The 21,943-nt window shown below is 32.3% G+C and overlaps 4 protein-coding genes and 1 pseudogene across 10 annotated transcripts; all 5 read left to right on the top strand.

Annotated features, from left to right (window-relative positions):
• Nucleotides 1-4,432: 4,432 nt before the first annotated feature.
• On the top strand, nt 4,433-7,101 carry LOC111317716 (loganic acid O-methyltransferase-like). Its single transcript, XM_022920135.2, has 3 exons — nt 4,433-4,722; nt 5,512-6,171; nt 6,763-7,101. Exons 1-3 carry the CDS (start codon nt 4,591-4,593, stop codon nt 7,099-7,101), a joined length of 1,131 nt encoding a protein of 376 aa, XP_022775870.2. The 5' UTR covers nt 4,433-4,590.
• Nucleotides 7,102-9,241: 2,140 nt separating this feature from the next.
• On the top strand, nt 9,242-10,991 carry LOC111317717 (loganic acid O-methyltransferase pseudogene; annotated as a pseudogene).
• Nucleotides 10,992-11,488: 497 nt separating this feature from the next.
• Nucleotides 11,489-16,065, top strand: ABO5 (ABA Overly-Sensitive 5). Of its 7 annotated transcripts, none has more exons than XR_016333975.1 (4): nt 11,489-12,375; nt 13,743-15,407; nt 15,513-15,592; nt 15,730-16,065. XR_016333975.1 is itself a non-coding variant. In XM_022920848.2 (2 exons), the coding sequence occupies exons 1-2, from the start codon at nt 11,635-11,637 to the stop codon at nt 14,946-14,948; spliced, it is 1,947 nt and encodes a 648-aa protein (XP_022776583.1). In that variant the 5' UTR covers nt 11,489-11,634; the 3' UTR covers nt 14,949-15,597. The 7 variants fall into 7 exon arrangements, 1 of the variants encoding a protein (XP_022776583.1); XR_002693617.2 differs by having other exon boundaries at nt 15,545-15,592; XR_016333988.1 differs by lacking the exon at nt 15,513-15,592 and having other exon boundaries at nt 13,743-15,098; nt 15,223-15,407.
• Nucleotides 16,066-17,191: 1,126 nt separating this feature from the next.
• On the top strand, nt 17,192-19,816 carry LOC111317555 (stem 28 kDa glycoprotein-like). Its single transcript, XM_022919989.2, has 3 exons — nt 17,192-18,134; nt 18,915-19,124; nt 19,309-19,816. Exons 1-3 carry the CDS (start codon nt 17,737-17,739, stop codon nt 19,484-19,486), a joined length of 786 nt encoding a protein of 261 aa, XP_022775724.1. The 5' UTR covers nt 17,192-17,736; the 3' UTR covers nt 19,487-19,816.
• Nucleotides 19,817-20,476: 660 nt separating this feature from the next.
• Nucleotides 20,477-21,820, top strand: LOC111317718 (loganic acid O-methyltransferase-like). Its single transcript, XM_089755092.1, has 3 exons — nt 20,477-20,586; nt 20,686-21,342; nt 21,455-21,820. The coding sequence occupies exons 1-3, from the start codon at nt 20,518-20,520 to the stop codon at nt 21,791-21,793; spliced, it is 1,065 nt and encodes a 354-aa protein (XP_089611218.1). The 5' UTR covers nt 20,477-20,517; the 3' UTR covers nt 21,794-21,820.
• Nucleotides 21,821-21,943: the final 123 nt, after the last annotated feature.

The following is a 21,943-nucleotide window of genomic DNA, read 5'->3' on the forward strand; positions in this document are numbered from 1 at the left end:
TTTTATATGTTCAAACTATCGCAAACAACCCTTTTTCATCTTTTCTTTATTTCAAACTACCTCTAATTTTTTTTGAATCTCTTCATTTCTGATTTTATCTTATCTAGTATTATCACACATTTATCTAAACATCCTCATTTCCCTTATGGTTATTTTCTTTTTATATTATTTTTTAACAACCTAACACTTAATTTCATATAATAATGCAGGCTTTACAATTTTTTTTTTTATACAACTTCACTTTTAACTTTAAAAATATGTTGCGATCATACTACTTGTCAAACCCAATCAATTCATAATTATCTTAAAATGTAAAAGTGATTAAAAGGTGGATAACTAAGGTGTCGGTTTTTTAAATGGAAAAAAAGTAAGAAGAAGTGGAAAGTGGATTTCGAAATTCAGATTCTCATTTTGCTTTTATTTTTTTAAAGAAAAGTAAATTAAAAATATAACCTTATTAATTTATATTTTTTATTTCATGATTTTTTTTAATCAATTCTTTAATTAACCAAATTGGTTTCACTCCAACTCATTCAGAAAATTTAATATTAATATAGGTTAGTAAGTATTAGATAAACATATGAATAAGTAATTAATTGCAAGAATGCAAGGGAATTTTTTCCATCGAAAATTTTTCTACTAGACTCAACAATCAAAATCCCGCTTCTTTTTAGGTGTAGAAGTGACTAATGCTTTCATTTTTCATTCGAATATAGTGATTGTGCATAAAAGTTAAACCTTAATTTTTTTTTTGATATAAATTAAATTTTTTTTAAAAAAGTTTGACTCCAATTTTTACTAGATACAAAATAATTTTCAAAAATAAACTAGCTAACATGTTTATTAAAATATTTCCATGTACCCAAAAGGAAAAAAATATCTTATTTTTCTTTCTGATCTCAATTGTTTGAGTACAATAAAGAAATAAATAACAACTTTATGTGTATTTATTTCTTGCGAGTAGTCAAATTGCAGCAACACTTTAACATTTCAAATTTTTAGAAAAAATAAAAAAATTTTCAAATATCAAATTTTATTTAATCTGGCCAAAAAAATTTTATTTAATAGAAGATTGAACTATCGAATCTTTTGACTCCCTTTGGTGGCCCTTCTTCCTGCTAGTAGTGTAGGCGGAGGATTTTATTTACGCTACATCGTCAAATGATAAGTTAGCAGGCAAGGACAAAATGACGTTCGTAGCTGCGTCCCCTAGAAGATCTTGGCATCAAAGATACTTTTCCCAAAGAAACAAAAGACCTCACCGTCGTGGAGCAGAAGGTGAGAGTATTGCCGGCCTATTTCCTACATGTGATTGGTCCGGATTCATTATCCTTACCAACCCCGGCTCAACCTATCACGACCAGTACAAATGCCCTAGTTCGACTCAGGTCTCGTTAGTGCTTTATGTCTAAAAAAAAAAAAAATCATTTGGGTCTATCTTGATTTATATATTTCTACTAGTATTAATACTACTCATACAAGCGCGCATATTTATATTTTAAATATATACTTTTATAATAAAAATTTCCATAGATATCATCGATCTTGGTGTAAACACCAATAAAAATCACACTGATTGCGTTGTGCATGTTGTCCAGATCAGCCCTACGTGACTTTAAAAGAGTGAGCTATATATATAGGTACATATATATAGCTTGAGAAATACCACCCAATTAAAAGTATTGATTGATTTTATAAACCAAATGAATTGTTGTTGTCGTCTTGTGTGTCTCCTTTGAGTTATCAAGCGGGACTTTTAGAAGACACAAATGTGGCTTTTCCAAACTCCAACATTAACCCTAATGGTTCCCACTTCCCAGGGCCGGTTTCCAGCTCAGTTGCCTCGTTTATCTACATTTTCACTTTGTATTTTACTAGTTCTTCTTTTGTTTTGATTATCCTCGACAGATCACTCTGTATTACCTGTAGCTCGGGTAGACTTGCAGGCAGCTACTGCTACTAATTCAGAAATCTAATGTTTTTTTCATCATTTTAGGCATGTGATGCCCTGTTTATCATGAATCATAGCTCAGGATTATGGCTCAGGATTAATTTATATACTTAAGATTAGACATTTCCAAGAGATATTCTGTCACTCTGGAATTGCCATTCTCCAAGATATAAACTACAAAGTCTGCAGCAATTTCCCTCATGAATTTTGGTTTATGGAAATTGCAAGTTAGGGTCTATTAATGCAAATATATATTTTTTATATTTGAAATGATAAAAATTAACTTTAACTGATGAAACTAAAAATCCATCATTTTATCGAAAGTCATAAAACATTGGCTATAAATGCAAATATATATCATATTATATATTGGATAAATGTAAGATGAGTAACAATGCTAAATGCTCAATTGATAATGTATGAACTGAAAATTGCATTCCCAAATCTTTAATCTAATGATTAAAAATACTTAAAAAAAATTAAAAATTTAATTTTGAATCAAATCTCTTCCGATTCTTTTTGTTATATTGAAACTTTGTCTCATGATATAACAAAAAAAAAAAGAGAATTGCATCAATATTTGAAAAAGATGACAAGCTGTAACCAAAGCTATAGCTATAAGCTAGTAGCTATATGCCTAGCTTATAGCTGTAGCTAGGGTTCATATATAGGGAGTTTCTTAAAACTGTTGGTGGGAATAATGAAATATTTAACAGTTGGCCTTATTCGAAAGAACATGGGAATAGTTACAGATCCGTTGTGGCTTTCCTGTCATATGACCACAAAAAAATGTTTGAATTCAAAGTTGAAAAAAAATGAATTAATAGACTTTACGCATGCCTCATAAAAGATTGCAGTCCATTGATTGTCTACCAATAATGAATTTTCTATCTTATTCTATGAAGTGGATGCTTTTATTTTAGAATCTTTTGTACTATTACTAATTTTTTTTAGCAACGCTCGGACCATTGACCAATGCCTACCTCTTTCTTCTTGATGTTTCTTTCGTTTTTAGGGTATACGTTCTCTTTAATTGCCTTTTTCCTTTTTCTATAAAGTTCGCCTTTTCCCCCCACATAAAAATTGAAGAAAAAGAAAAGGAATTATGTAAAAAGCATCAAGTAAAAAAAAAGAAGTTTTTAAACTAGAATACGAGAATGCTTTTTGTTTCTAATGGCTAGTCTTGTAATAGTACTTAAGTGATGTTTATATAGGATCTGATACACCTTAACAGTGGAATTAGAATAATTTTTATTAATCAAAAATATCTTTTCCCTTTAACTTACACTGAGGATCTGATTCTTTGCATAAATTGGTTCGAGGAAATCGGATGCCACTTTTACAATCTAGATTTTGAAGAAATACAAAGCATGAATTGTTTGATGATTCTATTAAACGGTACAAAGAAAAAAGATTATCATTTGATAGATGAAAAATAAAAGTTATGAAGGTAAAAGTTATGATCGATAAAAAATATTAGAGACTATGCATGTATGTATGTATATATAACCTAGCTAAGGTTCTTTGCTAAATTGAGGCTGGGGGTTGATTATCTAATAGTACAGGATCATTTGCCAGTTGATGGCACCAATTTATTAATATCTCAGTCGAAGCTATTGAAAATATTTAGTAAAATTTAATTGGAGAATTAGTTTCTTAATCGTTGGTTTGCATTCATTTGGATTGGACCCTTGGGAGTTTTCTTCTATATATATCCCTATTCCGATGGATTAAGATCTCCTAAGTTTAGCTTTTAATTTTGTAAGAGAAGAAGTCTCTTTATGGAATTTCGTAATACCAAACTAGTGATTCTTAACCCTTCCTTGGTTGCATTTGAAGTACAGCTAGAGCATATAATATTTTTAAGCCTTTGTTTAGTTTTTCCTTTCTCAAATTAACAACATTCAGTCAATTTTTAATATTTTGTTTTACAGCAATATATACTTTTATATTGTTTTAAATCATTCACGTTATTAAACCACAATAATCATTTTTTTACCATAATTTTCAAGTTACATTTTTATAAGAAAATCTTTTTCCACTGATCATATATATCACCTATCTCAAAATTCAAACTCGTGACATCCAAGGTAAAATCCTAACTACTAGGGCATCTCCCTAAAGATATGTAAAAGAACTCATTGTAATTTGCTATTGAATTTATACTAGAATTAATTTGCAAATGAAAAGGAACTTTATTTTTATTTAATTTCAAACTTCTACACTATTGTAAATATATTTTAAGGACTACCAGAATTATTAATTCATAAAGTCAAGAAAGAAAGTAGAAAAAAAAGTTTTAAAAGTTTATAATTATGAAAGTTGTAATCATATGTATATATATCAAATTAATCTCTTCTTCTCCAGTTGAACATTCTCATTTGTGTGTTTGTGTATATATAGTCGATATTAGAGAGTGAGACATTAAAATCATTCAAGAAAAGAATTAGTTAATTATGAAAAGCTTGAGGACAACCCTATTGTAATTAAAAAAGATCAATATAGTAAGCATTCCTCCATGATGGTATCTAGTATGGTATTGGTACCACGAGTCCTTTCTCCTATAGTCCTATTCTATATATTTTGAGACAAATCTCTTACTGAACCTTGTTCAATGATACTCTCTGGTCTCTGCAGCCATGGCAAAGATAGCGCCGGATCCATCCCTACTCATCGATAGCGGCGAAAGCGTCAGACGACCACTTCCAGATACCCTCCATGTGAACGGTGGAGATGGCACCTACAGCTACACCAGAAACTCCTACTATCAGGTATATCTCTTTCAGTTTCTGATATATTAGTTTTTCATGCCTCGATCAAAAATATTCCATGGAAATCATGCAAGCATTCTTGCATGCATGTATAAACAGTTTCTGGCTCAAAGCTACGGTTAAAACTTATGTGATCTGAATTCGTTCCCCTTGGTTTTAACCTTGGGGCAACGTATAAATTTAAAACCGATAAGCCCTCGATGGAATTACACTATATATTCTGATGATCAATTTCAGATCACGAAAACAATATCTTTAAGACAAGAAACTGTAAATACATAAACTCTCTGTAGACAGGAAGTCGGGAAATTTTGTTTGTAAGTTGGCTCACTTTCGAGAAACCATAACCGTTGGTCAGTTTAATGGAAGATTCTTTATATATATATATATATTAAGATTCTATACTAAAACCTAGAACCCTACGGACGGACACATCTATTTCCATTTTTTTGATTGGACAACTCTTTGTTTATACCAATCAATATTGCTTTTTTATTTTTTATTTTTATTTTGTTCTTCTATGTGTCGTACATGTGACATAGGGAGTAATATTTTTTGTAATAATATTTTTCATATTTATATATACATATATACAAGCATATATATATATATATATAATATGTATGTATGTGATTTGAAAATTTTCACTTCTTTCAAGGTAATGTAGGAGAGGGGTATTATTACAAAGCATGATGAACGCATAGAATTGGTTTGATGAATATACTTGTCGTCTAAATTAATTACCACTCCCACCTTATTGACTTTGATAATATGGGTCACAATTGGCAGAGACTAGCTGCAAATGTGGTTAAGGAAAAAATTAATGGAGCAATTACAATGAAGCTTGATGTGGAAAAACTCTCTTCTACATCGAATACAATTTGTATTGCAGATTTGGGATGTGCAGTTGGGTCAAATACCTTCATTGCCATGCAAGATCTTCTAGACTTTATAAAACACAAGTTCAAGCTCCAATGTCCTAATTTTAAAACGCTCGAATTCCTGGTGTTTTTCAATGATCAACCCTCCAACGATTTCAACACACTCTTCACATCTCTTCCACCGGAAAGGCCATATTTTGCTGCCGGCGTGCCTGGCTCTTTTCATCACCGATTGTTTCCGGAATCCTGCATTCATTTTGTGCATTGTTCGTATGCACTCCATTGGCTTTCGAGAGTGCCGGAAGAGTTGTTAGACAAGAATTCTCTTGCGTGGAACAAGGGGAGGATTCACTACACAAATGCTTCCAACGAAGTTGTCAATGCTTATGCATCTCAATTTGCTAAGGACATGGAGAACTTTTTAAACGCTCGAGCGAAGGAGCTTGTGATTGGGGGGATGATGATCATGATCATGCCAGGTATTCCCAATGGGATGCCTTATTCTCAACTGGCAGCTAGTCTGATGTATGATTTTATGTCATATAGCTTCATGGATATGGCAAATGAGGTAAGCGATCCAATATATATAGATTAGTGATTACAGCGTGAAGGCCTTTATATCTTCGATAAAACCATCCCATTTTGAAGAATATCAGAAATTTAATTAGAAAAAATGAAAAATAGAATTTGAAGGATAAAAAATATTGATGATTTAGGGAAGTTTGGTTTCATATCTTAATTCATAATTGATTCAGAGTTTGGTGTAAAATTAATTAAAATACCCTTTTCCAAATCGTGTAAATAATTTAAAAAAGAAAAAGGGAAAAGCATAATCTCATGATTGATCAATGTGGGCATAAGATGCTTACTAGGAGGAATTAATTAAGCCTTGCATCTTTTGATTCATTTGACTACAATCAAGAGTTTAATTTGTGGGAATTATTTTGAAAATAATAATTAAAATTCTGAATGCGTCAGACTGATGTGAGAGAATACGTTCTTAAAATCTTTCAATGAGAAAATTAGATCCAAATAAAATTTGAAGATACTTCTCACTGTATTAAGAAAAAAAAAAAAATCTGACCCCAAATCGCTAGTAATTTTTAAATGGCTTCAGCTTTTATATAATTGACATGAGAAAATATTTTAATACATGCAGGGATTGATAAGTGAAGATCAGGTGGATTCCTTCAACTTGCCGATCTATACTGCCTCTCCGGAGGAGATGGCCGCTCTAGTAGAAAAAAATGGGCATTTTAGCATTGAAAGTTTGGAGTTAACCAACCCTGCTTCCTTGGTAGATGGTCCAGTTGATATAAATGCTTGGGTAACTCATGTAAGGGCAGCAATGGAGGGAATGTTCACCAAACACTTTAGCAGTGATACTATTGATGAAATGTTTGATCGACTGACCAAAAAACTATCCAAGTTTTCCGATCAGGTGGAATCAGGTTACAAGGAACGAACTCAGCTATTAGTTGTTTTAATACGAAAATGAGGGGTTTTATAAATGATTATCACCATTTCTTGCCAATAACAATTGTATGTGAATGCATGCTGCTTTCTCGATATTCCCAAGTCCCAACCTACTCAATTTACTGGCTGTTTATGTTGTGGTAAAATCCTTATATACATCTTAAGTAATTAAATTGCACTATGACTTTCTAAAAATATTTCTAATTCATCAATTTTAATAATTAATTATCATTAAAATTTGATAAAAATTTCCAACATAGTCAAATGTATATTCATGTGGAGGTTTACGTGGTAAAAAAACGATCCCAATTACTTTTTGAATTAAAATTTATGTCATATGAAAATTCATGCAAAGTTGATGTGACATATTTTGTTAAAATTTTAAAAGTGGTTGATGAAATGAATGAATTTGAAACACTTAAAAAAATCATAAATAAAAAATTAAACTTAAAAAATTATAGATGAAAATGAAATATTTTACAGACCTCAAAAGGATTTGGTGCATTTTACTTCTCTTATCTTAAGCAATTACTAACTTCTGTTTGCTTAATTAAGTCCTTTATATCAAATATCTTTAATTTAAATCTTGAGAGGAAGAATGAGATTTATGTATGAAACGAAAAGAAATTCTCATTGTATATTACAAAACTCAATGAGTTTTTCATATGTATGAAAAATTACTTTTAGCTATGTGAGATTTTGCTGCCTTGTTAATCTATCAAAAATTCCGTCTGAAAGAGAGAACCTTTTCTCCACGAATTTGGACGGAATTGAATCATCTTTTCCAACGAAAAATATGTAGTGACAAATAACAAGTGACAAGTGATTGAACGTCAAAAAGCCCATTTAATTTAATGAACAAAAGCTAGCTATCCTAGCATCATTTTATAATTTTAAAGATTGCAAGCCAGATCTTAAGGACCACAGCCAAGATATGGGCTTCCATTTATTTAGTGAAATTAGGTGCCATGATTTTGGCCGAAGATTAATCTAACATTACTTAATTTTATCTTTATTTATACAAATTTGAAGACGATATATCATTTCTAATTAGTCAATATGCATGACAACGAAATCGATCCATTTCATAGATGTTGCAAAAATTTATTGGAAATATACTAATCTTATGTCTCAATCAATATATATTGTGGTCCTTAATGCTTATTCCTTGTTTTTTTTTTATTGTGGTCCTTTACTGAAGACACTTGCCTTTATATATATATAATGAATGATGTTGCTTGAAAAAAATAATTTTTTTGATATAAAAAAAGTTGTAATTTGAGAATAGAATAAAGAATTATAAGCATTGAGATTGAATATTAAATTTGTTAAATGATTTCTTTTAATGGTAATTATATGAATGAATTAAATTAAAATTTTAATTAAAAAAATAATTTTTTTTGCATGAATAATTACAAAAACTTAACTTTGTTAAAAAAATTAGAGAGAAATTAAAGAAGGAAAAAGGATGGGAAAGATATATTGTACTAAATTTAACTTCATTTTTTTTTCTATTGTACTAAATTTAACGAGGGGGGATTAAAGATATATAAATCCTTTTATTTTTGCACTCGTTTTTCTTCCTTCCCTTCTCTTTTCCTTTCCTACTATCGTTTTTATTTTCTTTCATTTTTCCTCCCAAGTTAATAATCATATCATCCATGTATGTTAGTCATACTATACATGTATTTGAACATTTGAAATTAATGTAAATATATGTGTTTCTTTACCTAAAAAATGGAGTTTACAAAATCAAAATAAAATCCCTCAACTTTCAAAAGAAAAAAAAAATTGAAATCCTCTTTTGATAATTACATCATGCTCTCATCCCAAACCTCCCTTATTGATTGGGACAATCCATCTAAGCCAATTTAATTTTTAAAATTGAAATGACATTAAAGCAAGCTTAGACTACATATATATCCATGTCTCTTTCTTTTAGAGTCACCTCGGACCCATGATTTCAACATATGTTTAATTTTTTAAGAATATTAGAAAATGATATATTGCAAAACAAAAAGTAATGGAAATTATATTTGCATGCATATATGATCCTCATACTCTGACCTCTTCTAAAGAATAAAAGAAGACACAGCGAGAGAGAGAGAGAGAGAGAGAGAGAGAGAGAGAGAGAGAGAGAGAGAGAGACTAACAGAGGAGGGATGGCAGCTTTGGTTTCTTATTCAGTCGCAAAGAAGAATAATGATAAGGCACCAGTGAATTCACCAACGCAGGTTATCGGTGGACATGGAAATAACAGCTACTCCAACAACTCCTCCTACCAGGTGGAAATTTTAACTAACCCACATTTGAAGAAAAAAAAAAGAATTTTATGCATGATCAGTTTTCAAAGTCTCATGATCATATAAATAACTAATATTGCATATGCCCAAGTTAATTTATTGAATCCATCATGCATGCACATATAAATGACTAAGTCTCATGCACATAAATGATTAAGGCTCCATTTAACTAATTGATTTTGAGTTTGAGCTACATATCTTACATGAGTTTTTTTTTTTTTTCCTATTGGTTCATGCATATTGGTTTTTTCGTGAGCGTATAGAGTTTGGCTATTCAATAATATTTAATTTTGTGCTAATAAAAATATGTATGTGTTATCATAAAGAAAAAAGAAAAAAACATTTAAATGAAGGCCTTCCATTCTAAAGTAATTCCCATTTGCAGAGATTAGCAGCAAACTTTGTAACCAACAAAATTGAAGATACAATTATGATGAAGCTAGATGTGGAATCCTTGTCTTCCGCTTCAAACATAATCCGTCTTGCAGATTTTGGATGTGGAGTTGGATCAAATACGATAAATGCTATGCAAGATTTACTAGAAATTGTAAAGAAGAAGTATATGTCTCAGCGTCCTACATCTCAAGTGCCTGAATTTCAACTGATTTTCAATGATCAATTCACAAATGATTTTAATTCCCTCTTCACCTGTCTCCCACAAGAAAAAGAGTACTTTGTAGCTGGGGTTCCAGGTTCTTTCCATGAGCAAGTATTGCCTAAATCATCTCTCCATTTAGGCCATTGTTCGTATTCATTGCATTGGCTATCTAAGCTGCCAACAGAATTAGAGGACGAGCATTCTCCTGCTTGGAACAAAGGCAGGATTCACTACACCAGTGCTCCACAGGAAGTTTTAAATGCATATGCAACTCGATTTGCTGAAGATTTAAATTATTTCTTGAATGCTAGAGCTCAAGAGATTGTATCAGGAGGAATGATGGTCATTATCGGCTCAAGTATTCCAGACGGGATGCCCTATTCTCAAGTTGCGAATGGCTTGATGTACAATTGCATGGGATCCATCCTCATGGACATGGTGAAAACAGTATGTAAAACCATTTTTTTTTCCATCCAAATTAATATTTCAATGATAACAATACAGGTTCTTTCCTAATTTTTCCTTGTAATTTTCTAAGAATTCGAAACTATATATATGTTATAGGGATCTATCAGTGAAGCCGATGTCGATGCATTCAACTTGCCTATATATGCTTGCCCACCGGGAGAATTCACTGAGGGAGTGGAAAGAAATGGAATGTTCACGGTGGAGGTGATAGAATTGATGAACCCTGCACCATGGCTAAAAGGTCCCATTGACATCCCTGTATTTGTGAAACATGTCAGAGCTGCAATGGAAGGAATGTTCAGCAAACATTTTTCCAGGGAGGCCATTGATGAATTGTTCAATCAGCTTGTCCCGAAACTGTCAGAGATTTCTGGGCAAATGGAATCGTGTTACAGAGATGGACTTCAGCTTTTTGCCATACTAAAACGCAAATAGATTAAGATTTCAAATTCTTGAATGATTTTATAATTTTATTGCACTGTAATTGTGTTGAGAATTGACGAAAGTGTGTAAAGTTGTTGTGTGTTTGGATTGATTGCAGGTAGAAATGTGATATATGTATTAAAAAAAATTCGATCAAGGACCTAAACTTTTAATTTATATGTTGATTTATTTCATCATCATTAATAAAAATTAGTGAAGTGAACGTTAATTTATAAAAATTGGATACGCATATAAATATTTATACGTGGATGATGCATAGATTATCACATGATACTCTTGTGACTATCATGTGTTACATATTTTTTTTAAGTGAAAAAAATTAAAAAATTAAAAAAATATTTTTTGAAAAAATCTAAAAAATTCAAAATTAATATACAAAAATGTCTTCCATGGATTAATTTATACACCAATGAATTATTTGATCAATTTGTACCTAATAACATTTAATAATTTAGATGCTACAATACTATTATTAGAATCCAAACATTGGTTGGATTGCAAAAATAACTTTTTCATAAAATTTTTTAATCCACAATTTTTTTTATGTATGGAGTAGTAGGATTTATTGATTTTTAAAGGCAAGTTTCAACCTAAGCTGCCCAACTTTGGCCATGGAAAATCTTGAAACGCCATCGTTTAAGCTTGTCATGGACTCCTTTGTGGATTTGTCTTGACTCTCTCCAAATTTTCAAGTGAAAACCGGTTCTGGAGCAGAGCATAGGCGGTACAATCAAAAGCCTCCATGAAGCTCCACTACCGCCGCCACTTCCACCAAGTCATAACCACTAACCGCCGCCACTTCGCCACCAAATATATAGCCAAAATAACATCAACTTCCCCAAGCGGCCGCTCCCTCTCCGCCGAAGTCTCCCTACCTACCGTCCCCGCTGACTCTCGCGGTTACCCAATACCACGCCACCAACTCATCTGCAAAGTCACACACATCCTCAACAAATCCCAATCCGATCCTTTCCTCAACCTCTCCCAATACGTCTCCTCCCTCTCCCCAACCCTCACCACCAATGAAGCCTCCCTCATTCTCAAATCCCTAAACTGCCCTTCCCTCGCCCTGAAATTCTTCCATTTTTGCCCATCCCTTTCCCCCAATTTCCGCCACGACCCTTTCACCTACACCCGCCTCCTCCTCATCCTGTCCAAATCCTTGCGCGCCGACCGCTTCGACACCGTTCGGTCACTCCTCCACGACATGGAGAAGTCCGGCACACGTGGCAACATCTCCATCGTCAATATCCTTATTGGGTTTTTCGGGAACACTGAGGATTTGGACACTTGTATGACGCTAGTGAAGAAATGGGCATTGAAGATGAATGCTTATACATATAAGTGCCTGGTTCAAGCTTACTTAAGGTCACATGACTCCGGGAAGGCGTTTTCGGTTTATGGGGAGATGAAGAGGAAAGGTTATAAATTGGATGTGTTTTGTTATAACATGTTGTTGAATGCTTTGGCAAAGGATGAAAAGGTTTGATCTTTTTATCTCTTCTTAAATCGATTGATATGTTCTTAGTTCTCACAGTTTTATTTGGTTTTCTTGTGGTTATTGATTATTTTTTCTGATTGAATTAGAGGAATTTGAAGTGTTTAGCATTGGTTTATTTAGAGTTAAGCTGCATTGGGGTGATTTCAAGTGTTTAGGATTTTGTGTGTAAAACCAAATACTTAATTGTTTTATTTCTTAAATAGTTGCTGAAAAAGCAAAAGCCAATGGTTGAAGGGAAAATCAATTCTGATTTTTTGACTAAAAATGAGGGGAATAACTAAAATGTAACTCTTGTTCTAACTTAATTGTCTTACTTAGAAGTAAAATCATGAGGATTGTGGATTTAACAACTTACTATTCAAGCATCATTATAACATGAAAATGAAATTTCTCAATTTGAAATTAGGGTTTGAAATGTTTATACAACTTAAGTGTAAATTCTCCCTCCTCTTTGACCTTACTCAAGTGTACCAAAAAAGGCTTGACACTTATTTTTCACATTTTTTAGGTTGGTTTCACCTATGGCACCAAATTTTCTGTGATGTCTTCTTCCTTTGTTTATATTCCTTTTCCAAAAAGCAGATAAGGCAATAAAGAAGGCTAAAAGAGAATTGTTTTCCTTTTTGTTTATTTTATTTTATTTTATATTTGTAGGAAAACTAAACAGACAAAACATTTTCTGCTCTTATACTATAGTTGACTTGTTGAAGATTGTCTCCATATATTCCGCTAACAATTAAACTTTTAAAGTTTATCTCAAATTTTTAAAATTATATGACCTGAGCAACCCCTAATAAAACTTTTTATAGACATATTGGCTTCTAAAATTTCCTTGTTAGTGTGGTCAATTTAGAATTTTCTCTAAACTAACTTATGTATTTTGAAGGAGTTTCCAAATTTCATGGTTAAGTGACCCACATACTTTGTTGTGGCTCCATCTTTATATGTAGATTTTAGGATTTCTTACAGGTGTATACCGTTCGTTTATTCTGTTGTTGCAAATGTATAATAGGGGGTTTTAAATTGTTAATTCTGGTGAATCAATTTGGTGTTGAATTTTGTTGCTTAATGGCTGGAGTTTAGTGGAAGCAGTTAAGCTTTGAATCAGCATGTGTTTCTGTTTTCGAACTTCAACATTGTTACTTGCAGTATGAAGTTGTTAGGAAGATTTGTCAGTACTGTTAGTAGGGTACTTTTACTGCTAATAATTTTGAAAAATATATTGGTAATAACTAATTTATGATGGAAACAATAAAATATATTGCGTTAATATCAAGTTTTTATTTTGTTACTTAGTGTATTAGTTTCATGGGCCCTGAAGTGATAATCTGATCCACGGCATTTGACAGGTTGACCAGGCCTACATGGTTTTTAAAGACATGAAACGAAAGCATTGTGAGCCTGATGAGTATACGTACACAATTATGATTAGATTGACTGGAAAACTTGGTAGATGTGGTGAATCACTGAAACTTTTTGATGAAATGATATCAAAGGGCTGTTCTCTTAATGTAATTGCTTATAATACTGTGATTCAGTCACTAGCGAATGGGCGGATGGTTGACAAGGTTATTAGCATATTTTATAAAATGGTGGAGAAAGGTTGTCGGCCCAATGAATTTACATACAGTGTCATTCTAAATGTTCTGGCTGCAGAAGGGCGGCTTAATAAACTAGATGAAGTTATTGAAGTATCAAAGAAATATATGAGTAGGTCAATATATGCATATCTTGTAAGGACGCTGAGTAAGCTGGGCCATGCCAGTGAGGCTCATCGGTTATTTTGCAACATGTGGAACTTCCATGATAAGGGAGACAAGGATGCTTACGTTGCAATGTTGGAAAGCCTGTGTAGTGCGGGTAAAACAACTGAGGCTCTGGACCTGCTAAGTAAGATTCATGAAAAGGGAATCGATACTGATACAGTCATGTATAACACTGTATGTTCAACACTTGGTAGGTTGAAGCAAATATCCCATCTTCATGATCTTTATGAAAACATGAAACGGCTTGGCCCTTTGCCTGACATATTTACGTACAATATTCTAATCTCTAGCTTTGGAAGGGCCGGGAAAGTTGATGAGGCTATCAAAATCTTTGAAGAACTTGAGAAAAGCGATTGTAGACCTGATATTGTATCTTACAATTCTTTGATCAATTGCCTTGGGAAAAATGGTAATCTTGATGAAGCTCACATGAGATTCAAGGAGATGCAAGAGAAAGGATTAAATCCAGATGTTGTAACGTACAGCACTCTCATTGAATGCTTTGGCAAAACAGATAAAGTTGAGATGGCTTGCACATTATTTGATGAAATGCTTGCCGATGGCTGTTATCCTAACATTGTGACATACAACATTTTACTTGATTGTCTTGAGAAAAGTGGCAGGACTGCAGAAGCAGTGGATCTCTATACAAAACTTAAGCAGCAGGGGTTAACACCTGATTCAATTACATATGCAGTGCTTGAACGTCTGCAAAGTGGTCCACAGAAGAGATTCAAAGTTCGCAGGCAAAATCCCATTACTGGTTGGATTGTTAGCCCCTTGAGATGATGGGGATGATTAAATTTTCAAAATGCATGACTAGAAAGGGTTACGGATAAAATTTGCCTCCATTTGTCTTCTTAGCTAATCCCTTGATGAGTGAGAAGGGTGAAAAAGATTTACAAACCTGACTCTAAGTACTTATGGATAAAGGCTAGGGTGAGTTCGGTTGTGTGTTTAGCTGGTTGGTTGGAGAAGCTCCTTAAGGAGATGTATCTTGTTCAAATGATTTTGTTGGAGAGTATCTAATTAATTTCTTGGTACATTGTGAATTATTCCATAGATAATATACAATAGAGCACGAGTGGAGAAGATTGTGCTTATTTTGGCTCTGACTTTGAAGCCTCTTTGGTTTACTGCTAAGCTAGTGATATAAGGAGGGCCTAATGGTGACGCAAGCATTTCCATCTGAAATATGGAGTCTGCAAGCCTTGAGCCCGTTAGAAACCTTCTCTGATGACTCACAAGGTACATAATGCATTTGGCTTCTTAGAATGCTCTTCCCTACTCTCCCTGTCCTACCTTCTTTTGGATACGTATTTGTATCTGTATTCTATATCTGTTTATTTGCAGATAAATTTGTGTCCCTTGCAATTTTGCTATAGGTTGGCATTGTTGAATGACACTCGCATATGGCAATGAAGTTGTAGAAGGTTTTGAGATTCTTCTTTTGCAATCATAAGTATCTTACTGCTAGTAAAAATATAGTCCATGTATTTAGGATGCATGGTATGTATAGCGTATAAAAACAGGTATAATTATGCTTAATTTTTTTGTTCTCTTCGGCCAGGCATTGGACCCCGTCATGCCAAAGAGCGCCCAGGTCTATAAAAGTCGGCAGCATCTAGCGAACAAAACTAAAGATAAGAGCTTTTGACTTTCTTGACCACATCCATTTTTTCCTCGACTCTTTTTTGGATTTCTGTTTGTCAAGGGATTTTTCCTTTAAGAATTGTCAACGCTGTTTATAAAAATTGTGTGGCAGCCATTCCATGGTATAACCTATATGTAAATGAGTTTTTGGGTGTTGAAATTTTTGAAGTTCAAACTCTAAATTAAAGGCTTTTGAAAAAGCAATAATGGAAAGATAATTTAAAAAAAATGAGAGTCTGAGTTTTGTCTTGTATTTTTTTTTTTTGCGAAATAAAAAAATTTCATTGATATTATATAAAAGTAATAAAATTTATAAATAGTCAAAATATATATTTATACTAGTTTCAAAAACAAATGGCACTTTTCAAAAGATTCCACTTCATACAAACTTTATTCGTCAATCCAAACAAAGTCTTATTATTTATTAAGCCTAGTTAATAATGCAAAATCTCATTCCAATTTTGAATTATTACTTGAAAATGACTATGATATGGACCAAATGAGAATTAATCCAACACTAGATTTCATCAGTTCTGTCGGTTCAATGTATCCATAACTTTTCTCCATTTTTATTTTTTTCATCTCCAATGGTCCTGCCTTGAAATCTTTGAAAATAAGGAATATCTAAGGCAGTTGAAGTGTCGGAATCGTGTCTGTTTAAATCCAAATATCCATGTTGACTTTGCTTGTGCGGGTGTGCTCTAATGGATCACTTTAGAAAACATATCATGAACTTAGATTCTCAAAATATTCTTCTATAACTTTAAATAAATTTGTATAGTAAAACAGCACAAAACTTACATAAAGTTTTAGAGATGAAATTTGTTTAGTTTTTTATTAGAAATAAATATATAAAAATTTTAATAAAAATTTCAAATCGATAGATTGATAAAATTTAATGTGAAAATTAATAATATATAAAAAATTTTATTAAAAATATTATTTATAATTTAAATTTGATCGATATTTATTCAACAGTAAAAATTTTATTAATATGTTTATAAAAAATGATTATTTAATAAATATATCAAAATTTGTTCAAATTTTATTCTATTAATTTATGTGATAAGATTTTTTAATATATGAATTTTGATTTTGGATTTTAATTTTTATTTACTCATTTTTAATATAAAATTTCGTGAACTTTACCTATATAATTTTATATAAGTCTTGTTTTTTTTTGTCAAATATATTACAATTGCTTAAAATATTTGCAAAAGTGGGACAACCATAAATCTCATATCAACTTTTTTTTTTTTTTTTTAGAACTTGACTTTGCTAAGAATTAAATTTTAATAAATATTAATAGAGCAAATCATTATTGACAATATCATTTTAGCTTCAGATCTTGGCTGTATTTTAATAAAATATTACGAGAAAGTCATATCGAAAATGATTTCCATTAAAAAAAGAAGCCATGTGATAAAATATTATCCATCAAATGTGAATCATATGAATCCAATAACATTTAAGATTACCCATAAGATTACTGTTCCAAACGTCAAAATATGCATTTTCTAATATATTGTGAAAGATTCTCTCTTAAAAAAAAGAAAAAAAAAGGAAAGAAATAAAAACAAATAGAAAAAGTATAATCCAAAATCTATATAATAAAAAGTAAAATAGGAGTAAACCTTCAAATGATGCGAGAAATTTAAAAATGTACAACCAATAAAGTCCAAATTAAACAAAAAGTTTATCAGATTTTCAACTCTAATCAAAATAAAGCTGAACAATTAGTTAATAGGTCTTTGTCACCCTCCACATTCATTGCATAACTGATTTGTGAATTGTAGGTTTTATAAACGTGAACAATAAATTTTTTTTAAAGAATATGAATAGACCCATTGCATCGTCTTATATTTAAACAGAAGCAAAATTGGCTTAGCCAGGCTATCACCAAGTATTAGAAAACAAACACACCATGGCATTGCTGCTTGTCTTGTTTCTAGCCAACATTCTAACAACTTCAAAGGGATCAATATCACAACCGGATCACGTCCACCACCAAATTCACCTCCTCCGGCCGCAATCTGGTGCCGGAGGAAACCTTGTACCTGGTTTGTCATGCCTAAGTTGGCGACTCGGCGTTGAAACTAACAACATTATTGGGTGGAAAACTGTTCCCCAAGTGTGTGAAGGTTATGTTGGTCATTACATGCTAGGCCACCAATATCTGAAAGACTCTAGAGCTGTAGTTAACGAGGCTTTGCTTTATGCTCAAAGCCTCGAGCTGGACAGAGATGGTATAGATGTTTGGATCTTTGATATAGATGAGACTACCCTCTCCAATTTGCCTTATTATGCAAAGCATGGATTCGGGTATGTAATCAAGCATTTTATTATATATAATTACTTAATAATATTATTATGAATTAATCATTTTAATTTACATTGTTTGATTATAGAAATTTATAGTAGTTTCTTGCCAAATGTTTGTTTGTTTAAAGATTTCAGTTCAAATATTTTTTTAAATAAAAAACTTATTAAAGAAATAATAATAATAAAAATATAATTAATTATATATATTTTAAATAACAATTACACAAAAACAACTTTAATCCTTAAGGATTTTTATAATGCTTTAATCTCGAAATATTATGAGTATTTGATATATATATATGTGTGTGTGTGGAGATTTGAATTTATATTTATGAGAGATTTTTTTAGATAAAATTGTAAAATTTTTAGATTAAAACAGACAATATATCGTAAATTGAATGTAAATCTTTACGATTTGAATAACAAAATCTTTAGTTGCTTCATTTATCGCATGATAATTTGGCATATTAAATTTTGATTAGTAGCTGTATTTTAATTAGTCTTAGCCCAAGATTCAAAGAAAATAGTTAAAAAGTTTTCATGGAGAGTCAAAAGTCTCATTCTCTATCAACCAGTTTCCATGATTTACTCTGCCCTTTTTTTTTTGGTTCAGATACTCTGCATATTTCTTGCTTTAATTTTTGCTTCAATCAAAATTCGGAAGTACATATAAATGATACAAACTTTAAAAGTAAAATTTTCATCTCACATTCACATTATAATTAATTTGAACCATTTTTTTTTAATTCTTTAACATTTTTACATGAATGAAAATTTCAGGGTGGAGCCATTTAATGCCACATTGTTCAATAAATGGGTAATGGAAGGGGCTGCTCCAGCTTTGCCAGAGAGCCTTAGACTATACAGGAAGTTATTATCTCTGGGGATTAAGGCTGTTTTCATAACAGGAAGATCAGAAGATCAAAGAAGTGTAACAGCTGCTAATCTAAAGAAAGTCGGATACCACACCTGGGAGAAGCTTGTACTTAAGTAAGTTTATCAATTAACAGCATAATCATCCTCCGATATTGTCCTGAGGGACGCAATATAGTATATAGTCTGGAAATTAAGCAAACCTAAGCGTCAGACAATAAATTTGTGTCACCCACCTTAGTGTTTTGTCCATTACTTTGCTTCGTTCGATCCCTTATATAATAACATTTTCTTATTGCAGGGAACCTTCGTATTCAGGAAAGCCGTCAGTAATTTACAAATCCAATGAGAGGAAAAAGGTGGAGAAAAATGGATATAGAATCGTCGGGAACATAGGTGATCAATGGAGTGATCTACTGGGCACCAACACTGGTAATCGGACGTTCAAGTTGCCAGATCCAATGTATTACATTAGCTGAAGCCACAGTCAGGAACTGTGACAAACGTTACTGTGGCTGGTCTTTACAAAACGTCCAGCAGGAAATGGTTATATTTGTGGAGAAATAACACTTAATAGACCCATTTAGTCTTGTTAACCATAAACCCAAAAATCAAAATGCAAACTGGTTCGTATAATTATATTTAAATTTTAACGATCTCTTTTATATAAAAAAAATGCAACAAGTAATTAAAAATCATCGTGTTATCATATATGAATCGAAAACTTAATAAATTATTGTAATAGCTTTGGTGTGTAGTGGACTGATTTATATATTTGGCATGATTTATACGTGATATGAACGAGAATAAACGGTAACAGATATAAAAATTAAGATGTCATAAAGTTTTTGGCCTTACAATTGTCATTTCTTGTGCCATTTAAGACAAATCGAAAATAAATTGCAGCCAGAGCAACACAAAGTCCAATATGACAAGGACAAAAAGGTTAGTCTTTGTCTGTAGCTCTGAATTAATATGCAGCTGCTTTGTATATTAACGACCAGAAAGTATCTCAGCTGTCCAAACTGCAAATGACACCATCCAAAAGTTTAATATATTTGGAAAGGAGAGAGATTCTGAAATGAAAGAAAATTCAAGGACTAGAGACCAAAGAAACTAAAATTTCTTCCCTTTTTAATGCCAAAAACCTTCAAATTTTCTCAATGGTAGGCATCATGTTTGGAATTAGATTTAACAGTCATTGACCCCCAAATAGAAAAAGAAGTCAATTCAGGTATTGACAAGAAGGCAGGCTTGTTTCTTAGGAGTATCCAAAGATATTCCCAGACGGAAGAAGCCAATTCTGATCACAACAGATCAGAATCAATGTCCGCCATCTTGAATATGGAAACCAACCAAATTTTTATCTAAGAATTCACGTTACAGTTCTGCATTGAACCACACATATATTTATATATATGATAAAGGTTCATGTCCAAATTATATGCTATAACTTGCGGATCAGGAAAATAGATTTTATTTTCTGATTAAATACTATTAAACAATCACAATGTCAGAATCCTATCCAATGAATGGGGGACATGGCACCTACAGCTACACCAAAAACTCTTATTGTCAGGTAATTTTTCATTTCTAGCATGCTTATAAGTTATAATCTGTTGTGGTTGATGCTTACCTGATTCTCTCTATATTTTAACCATACAATTACATATCGCAGAAGACAGGTATAAATGTTGTAAAGGGAATAGTCAATGAGGTAATTGAGGAAAAACTTGATATGAATAACTTTTCTAGTTCAAACTTATTTCGTCTTGCTGATTTGGGGTGTTCAGTTGGACCAAATACCTTCACAGCTATGCAAAATATACTAGAAGCTGTGCAACACAAGTACCAATCCCAAGGCCTTGCTTCAAAAATTCCTGAATTTCAAGTGTTCTTTAATGATCAAGGCTCCAATGATTTCAATACCCTTTTTACCTCCATGCCAAAGGAAAGGCAATACTATGCAGCCGGTGTCCCAGGGTCTTTCTATGGCAGATTATTTCCCCAGTCCTTTTTACATTTCGTGCACTCTTCATATGCCTTGCATTGGCTAAGTAGGGTGCCAGAAGAGTTGCTAGACAAAAACTCCCCTGCCTGGAACAAAGGGAGAATACACTGTACCAATGCCTCTGATGCAGTAGTTGATGCTTATGCAGCTCAGTTTACTAAGGACATGGAAGGCTTTTTGGATGCTCGGGGTAAAGAACTCGTATCTGGAGGGATGATGGTATTGATCACACTAGGTTGCCCGAATGGGATGCCATACTCAAATCTTCCAACTGGTTTAATGTTTGATTTCCTGGAATCCTGCTTGAACAATATGGCAAAAGAGGTGAGTAACTCAACAGCTAGCTGTAATCCTTACTGAAAATGTTGTAAAATCCAGTTATTGATTTCAATTCTGCTGGTTAAATTGAAATATACAACATCAATGCATGCTGCAGGGATTATTAAGTGAAGGTCAAGTGGATTCATTCAACTTACCCGTTTATGCTGCCTCTCCAATGGAGATTACAGAGCTGGTGGAAAGAAATGGATGCTTTAGCATTGAGAGATTGGAGTTAACAAATGTTCGAACCGAGGCTGATCCCAAACTTGATGAAAAAGCATGTGTGATGCATTTAAGAGCTGGCTTCGAATCGATCATCAGCAAACATTTTGGAAATGATATTATAGATGAGTTATTCGATCGTCTTGTTAAGAAAGTAAAGGAATCATTCCACTTAATTCTGTCCAGCTGCAGAGGAGGAACCCAGTTATCTGTAGTCTTGCAACGCAAGTGATGAATTTTGCAGCTGAAAGCTTGAAACTAGGACCCGTTTAATTAAAAATAAATTTCTCTGGTCAGCATAACTTTTGTTATTGTAAGACTATTTTGTATGGAATAAACATATATATATATATATATATATATATATATATATTGACCTTGT

This window comes from Durio zibethinus, chromosome 2 (assembly GCF_047325235.1).
Source record: "Durio zibethinus cultivar Kanyao isolate XHJ-2024 chromosome 2, ASM4732523v1, whole genome shotgun sequence".
In the NCBI taxonomy this organism is placed as follows: Eukaryota; Viridiplantae; Streptophyta; class Magnoliopsida; order Malvales; family Malvaceae; genus Durio; species Durio zibethinus.

Coding starts and splice junctions, on each gene's coding strand:
- LOC111317716 (XM_022920135.2), top strand. CDS start 4,591: ATGGCAAAGATAGCGCCGGATCCATCCCTACTCATCGATAGCGGCGAA. Junction 4,723..5,511: donor CCAGAAACTCCTACTATCAG/GTATATCTCTTT, acceptor CACAATTGGCAG/AGACTAGCTGCAAATGTGGT. Junction 6,172..6,762: donor TCATGGATATGGCAAATGAG/GTAAGCGATCCA, acceptor TAATACATGCAG/GGATTGATAAGTGAAGATCA.
- ABO5 (XM_022920848.2), top strand. CDS start 11,635: ATGAAGCTCCACTACCGCCGCCACTTCCACCAAGTCATAACCACTAAC. Junction 12,376..13,742: donor CTTTGGCAAAGGATGAAAAG/GTTTGATCTTTT, acceptor GGCATTTGACAG/GTTGACCAGGCCTACATGGT.
- LOC111317555 (XM_022919989.2), top strand. CDS start 17,737: ATGGCATTGCTGCTTGTCTTGTTTCTAGCCAACATTCTAACAACTTCA. Junction 18,135..18,914: donor TATGCAAAGCATGGATTCGG/GTATGTAATCAA, acceptor TGAAAATTTCAG/GGTGGAGCCATTTAATGCCA. Junction 19,125..19,308: donor TGGGAGAAGCTTGTACTTAA/GTAAGTTTATCA, acceptor TTCTTATTGCAG/GGAACCTTCGTATTCAGGAA.
- LOC111317718 (XM_089755092.1), top strand. CDS start 20,518: ATGTCAGAATCCTATCCAATGAATGGGGGACATGGCACCTACAGCTAC. Junction 20,587..20,685: donor CCAAAAACTCTTATTGTCAG/GTAATTTTTCAT, acceptor TACATATCGCAG/AAGACAGGTATAAATGTTGT. Junction 21,343..21,454: donor TGAACAATATGGCAAAAGAG/GTGAGTAACTCA, acceptor TGCATGCTGCAG/GGATTATTAAGTGAAGGTCA.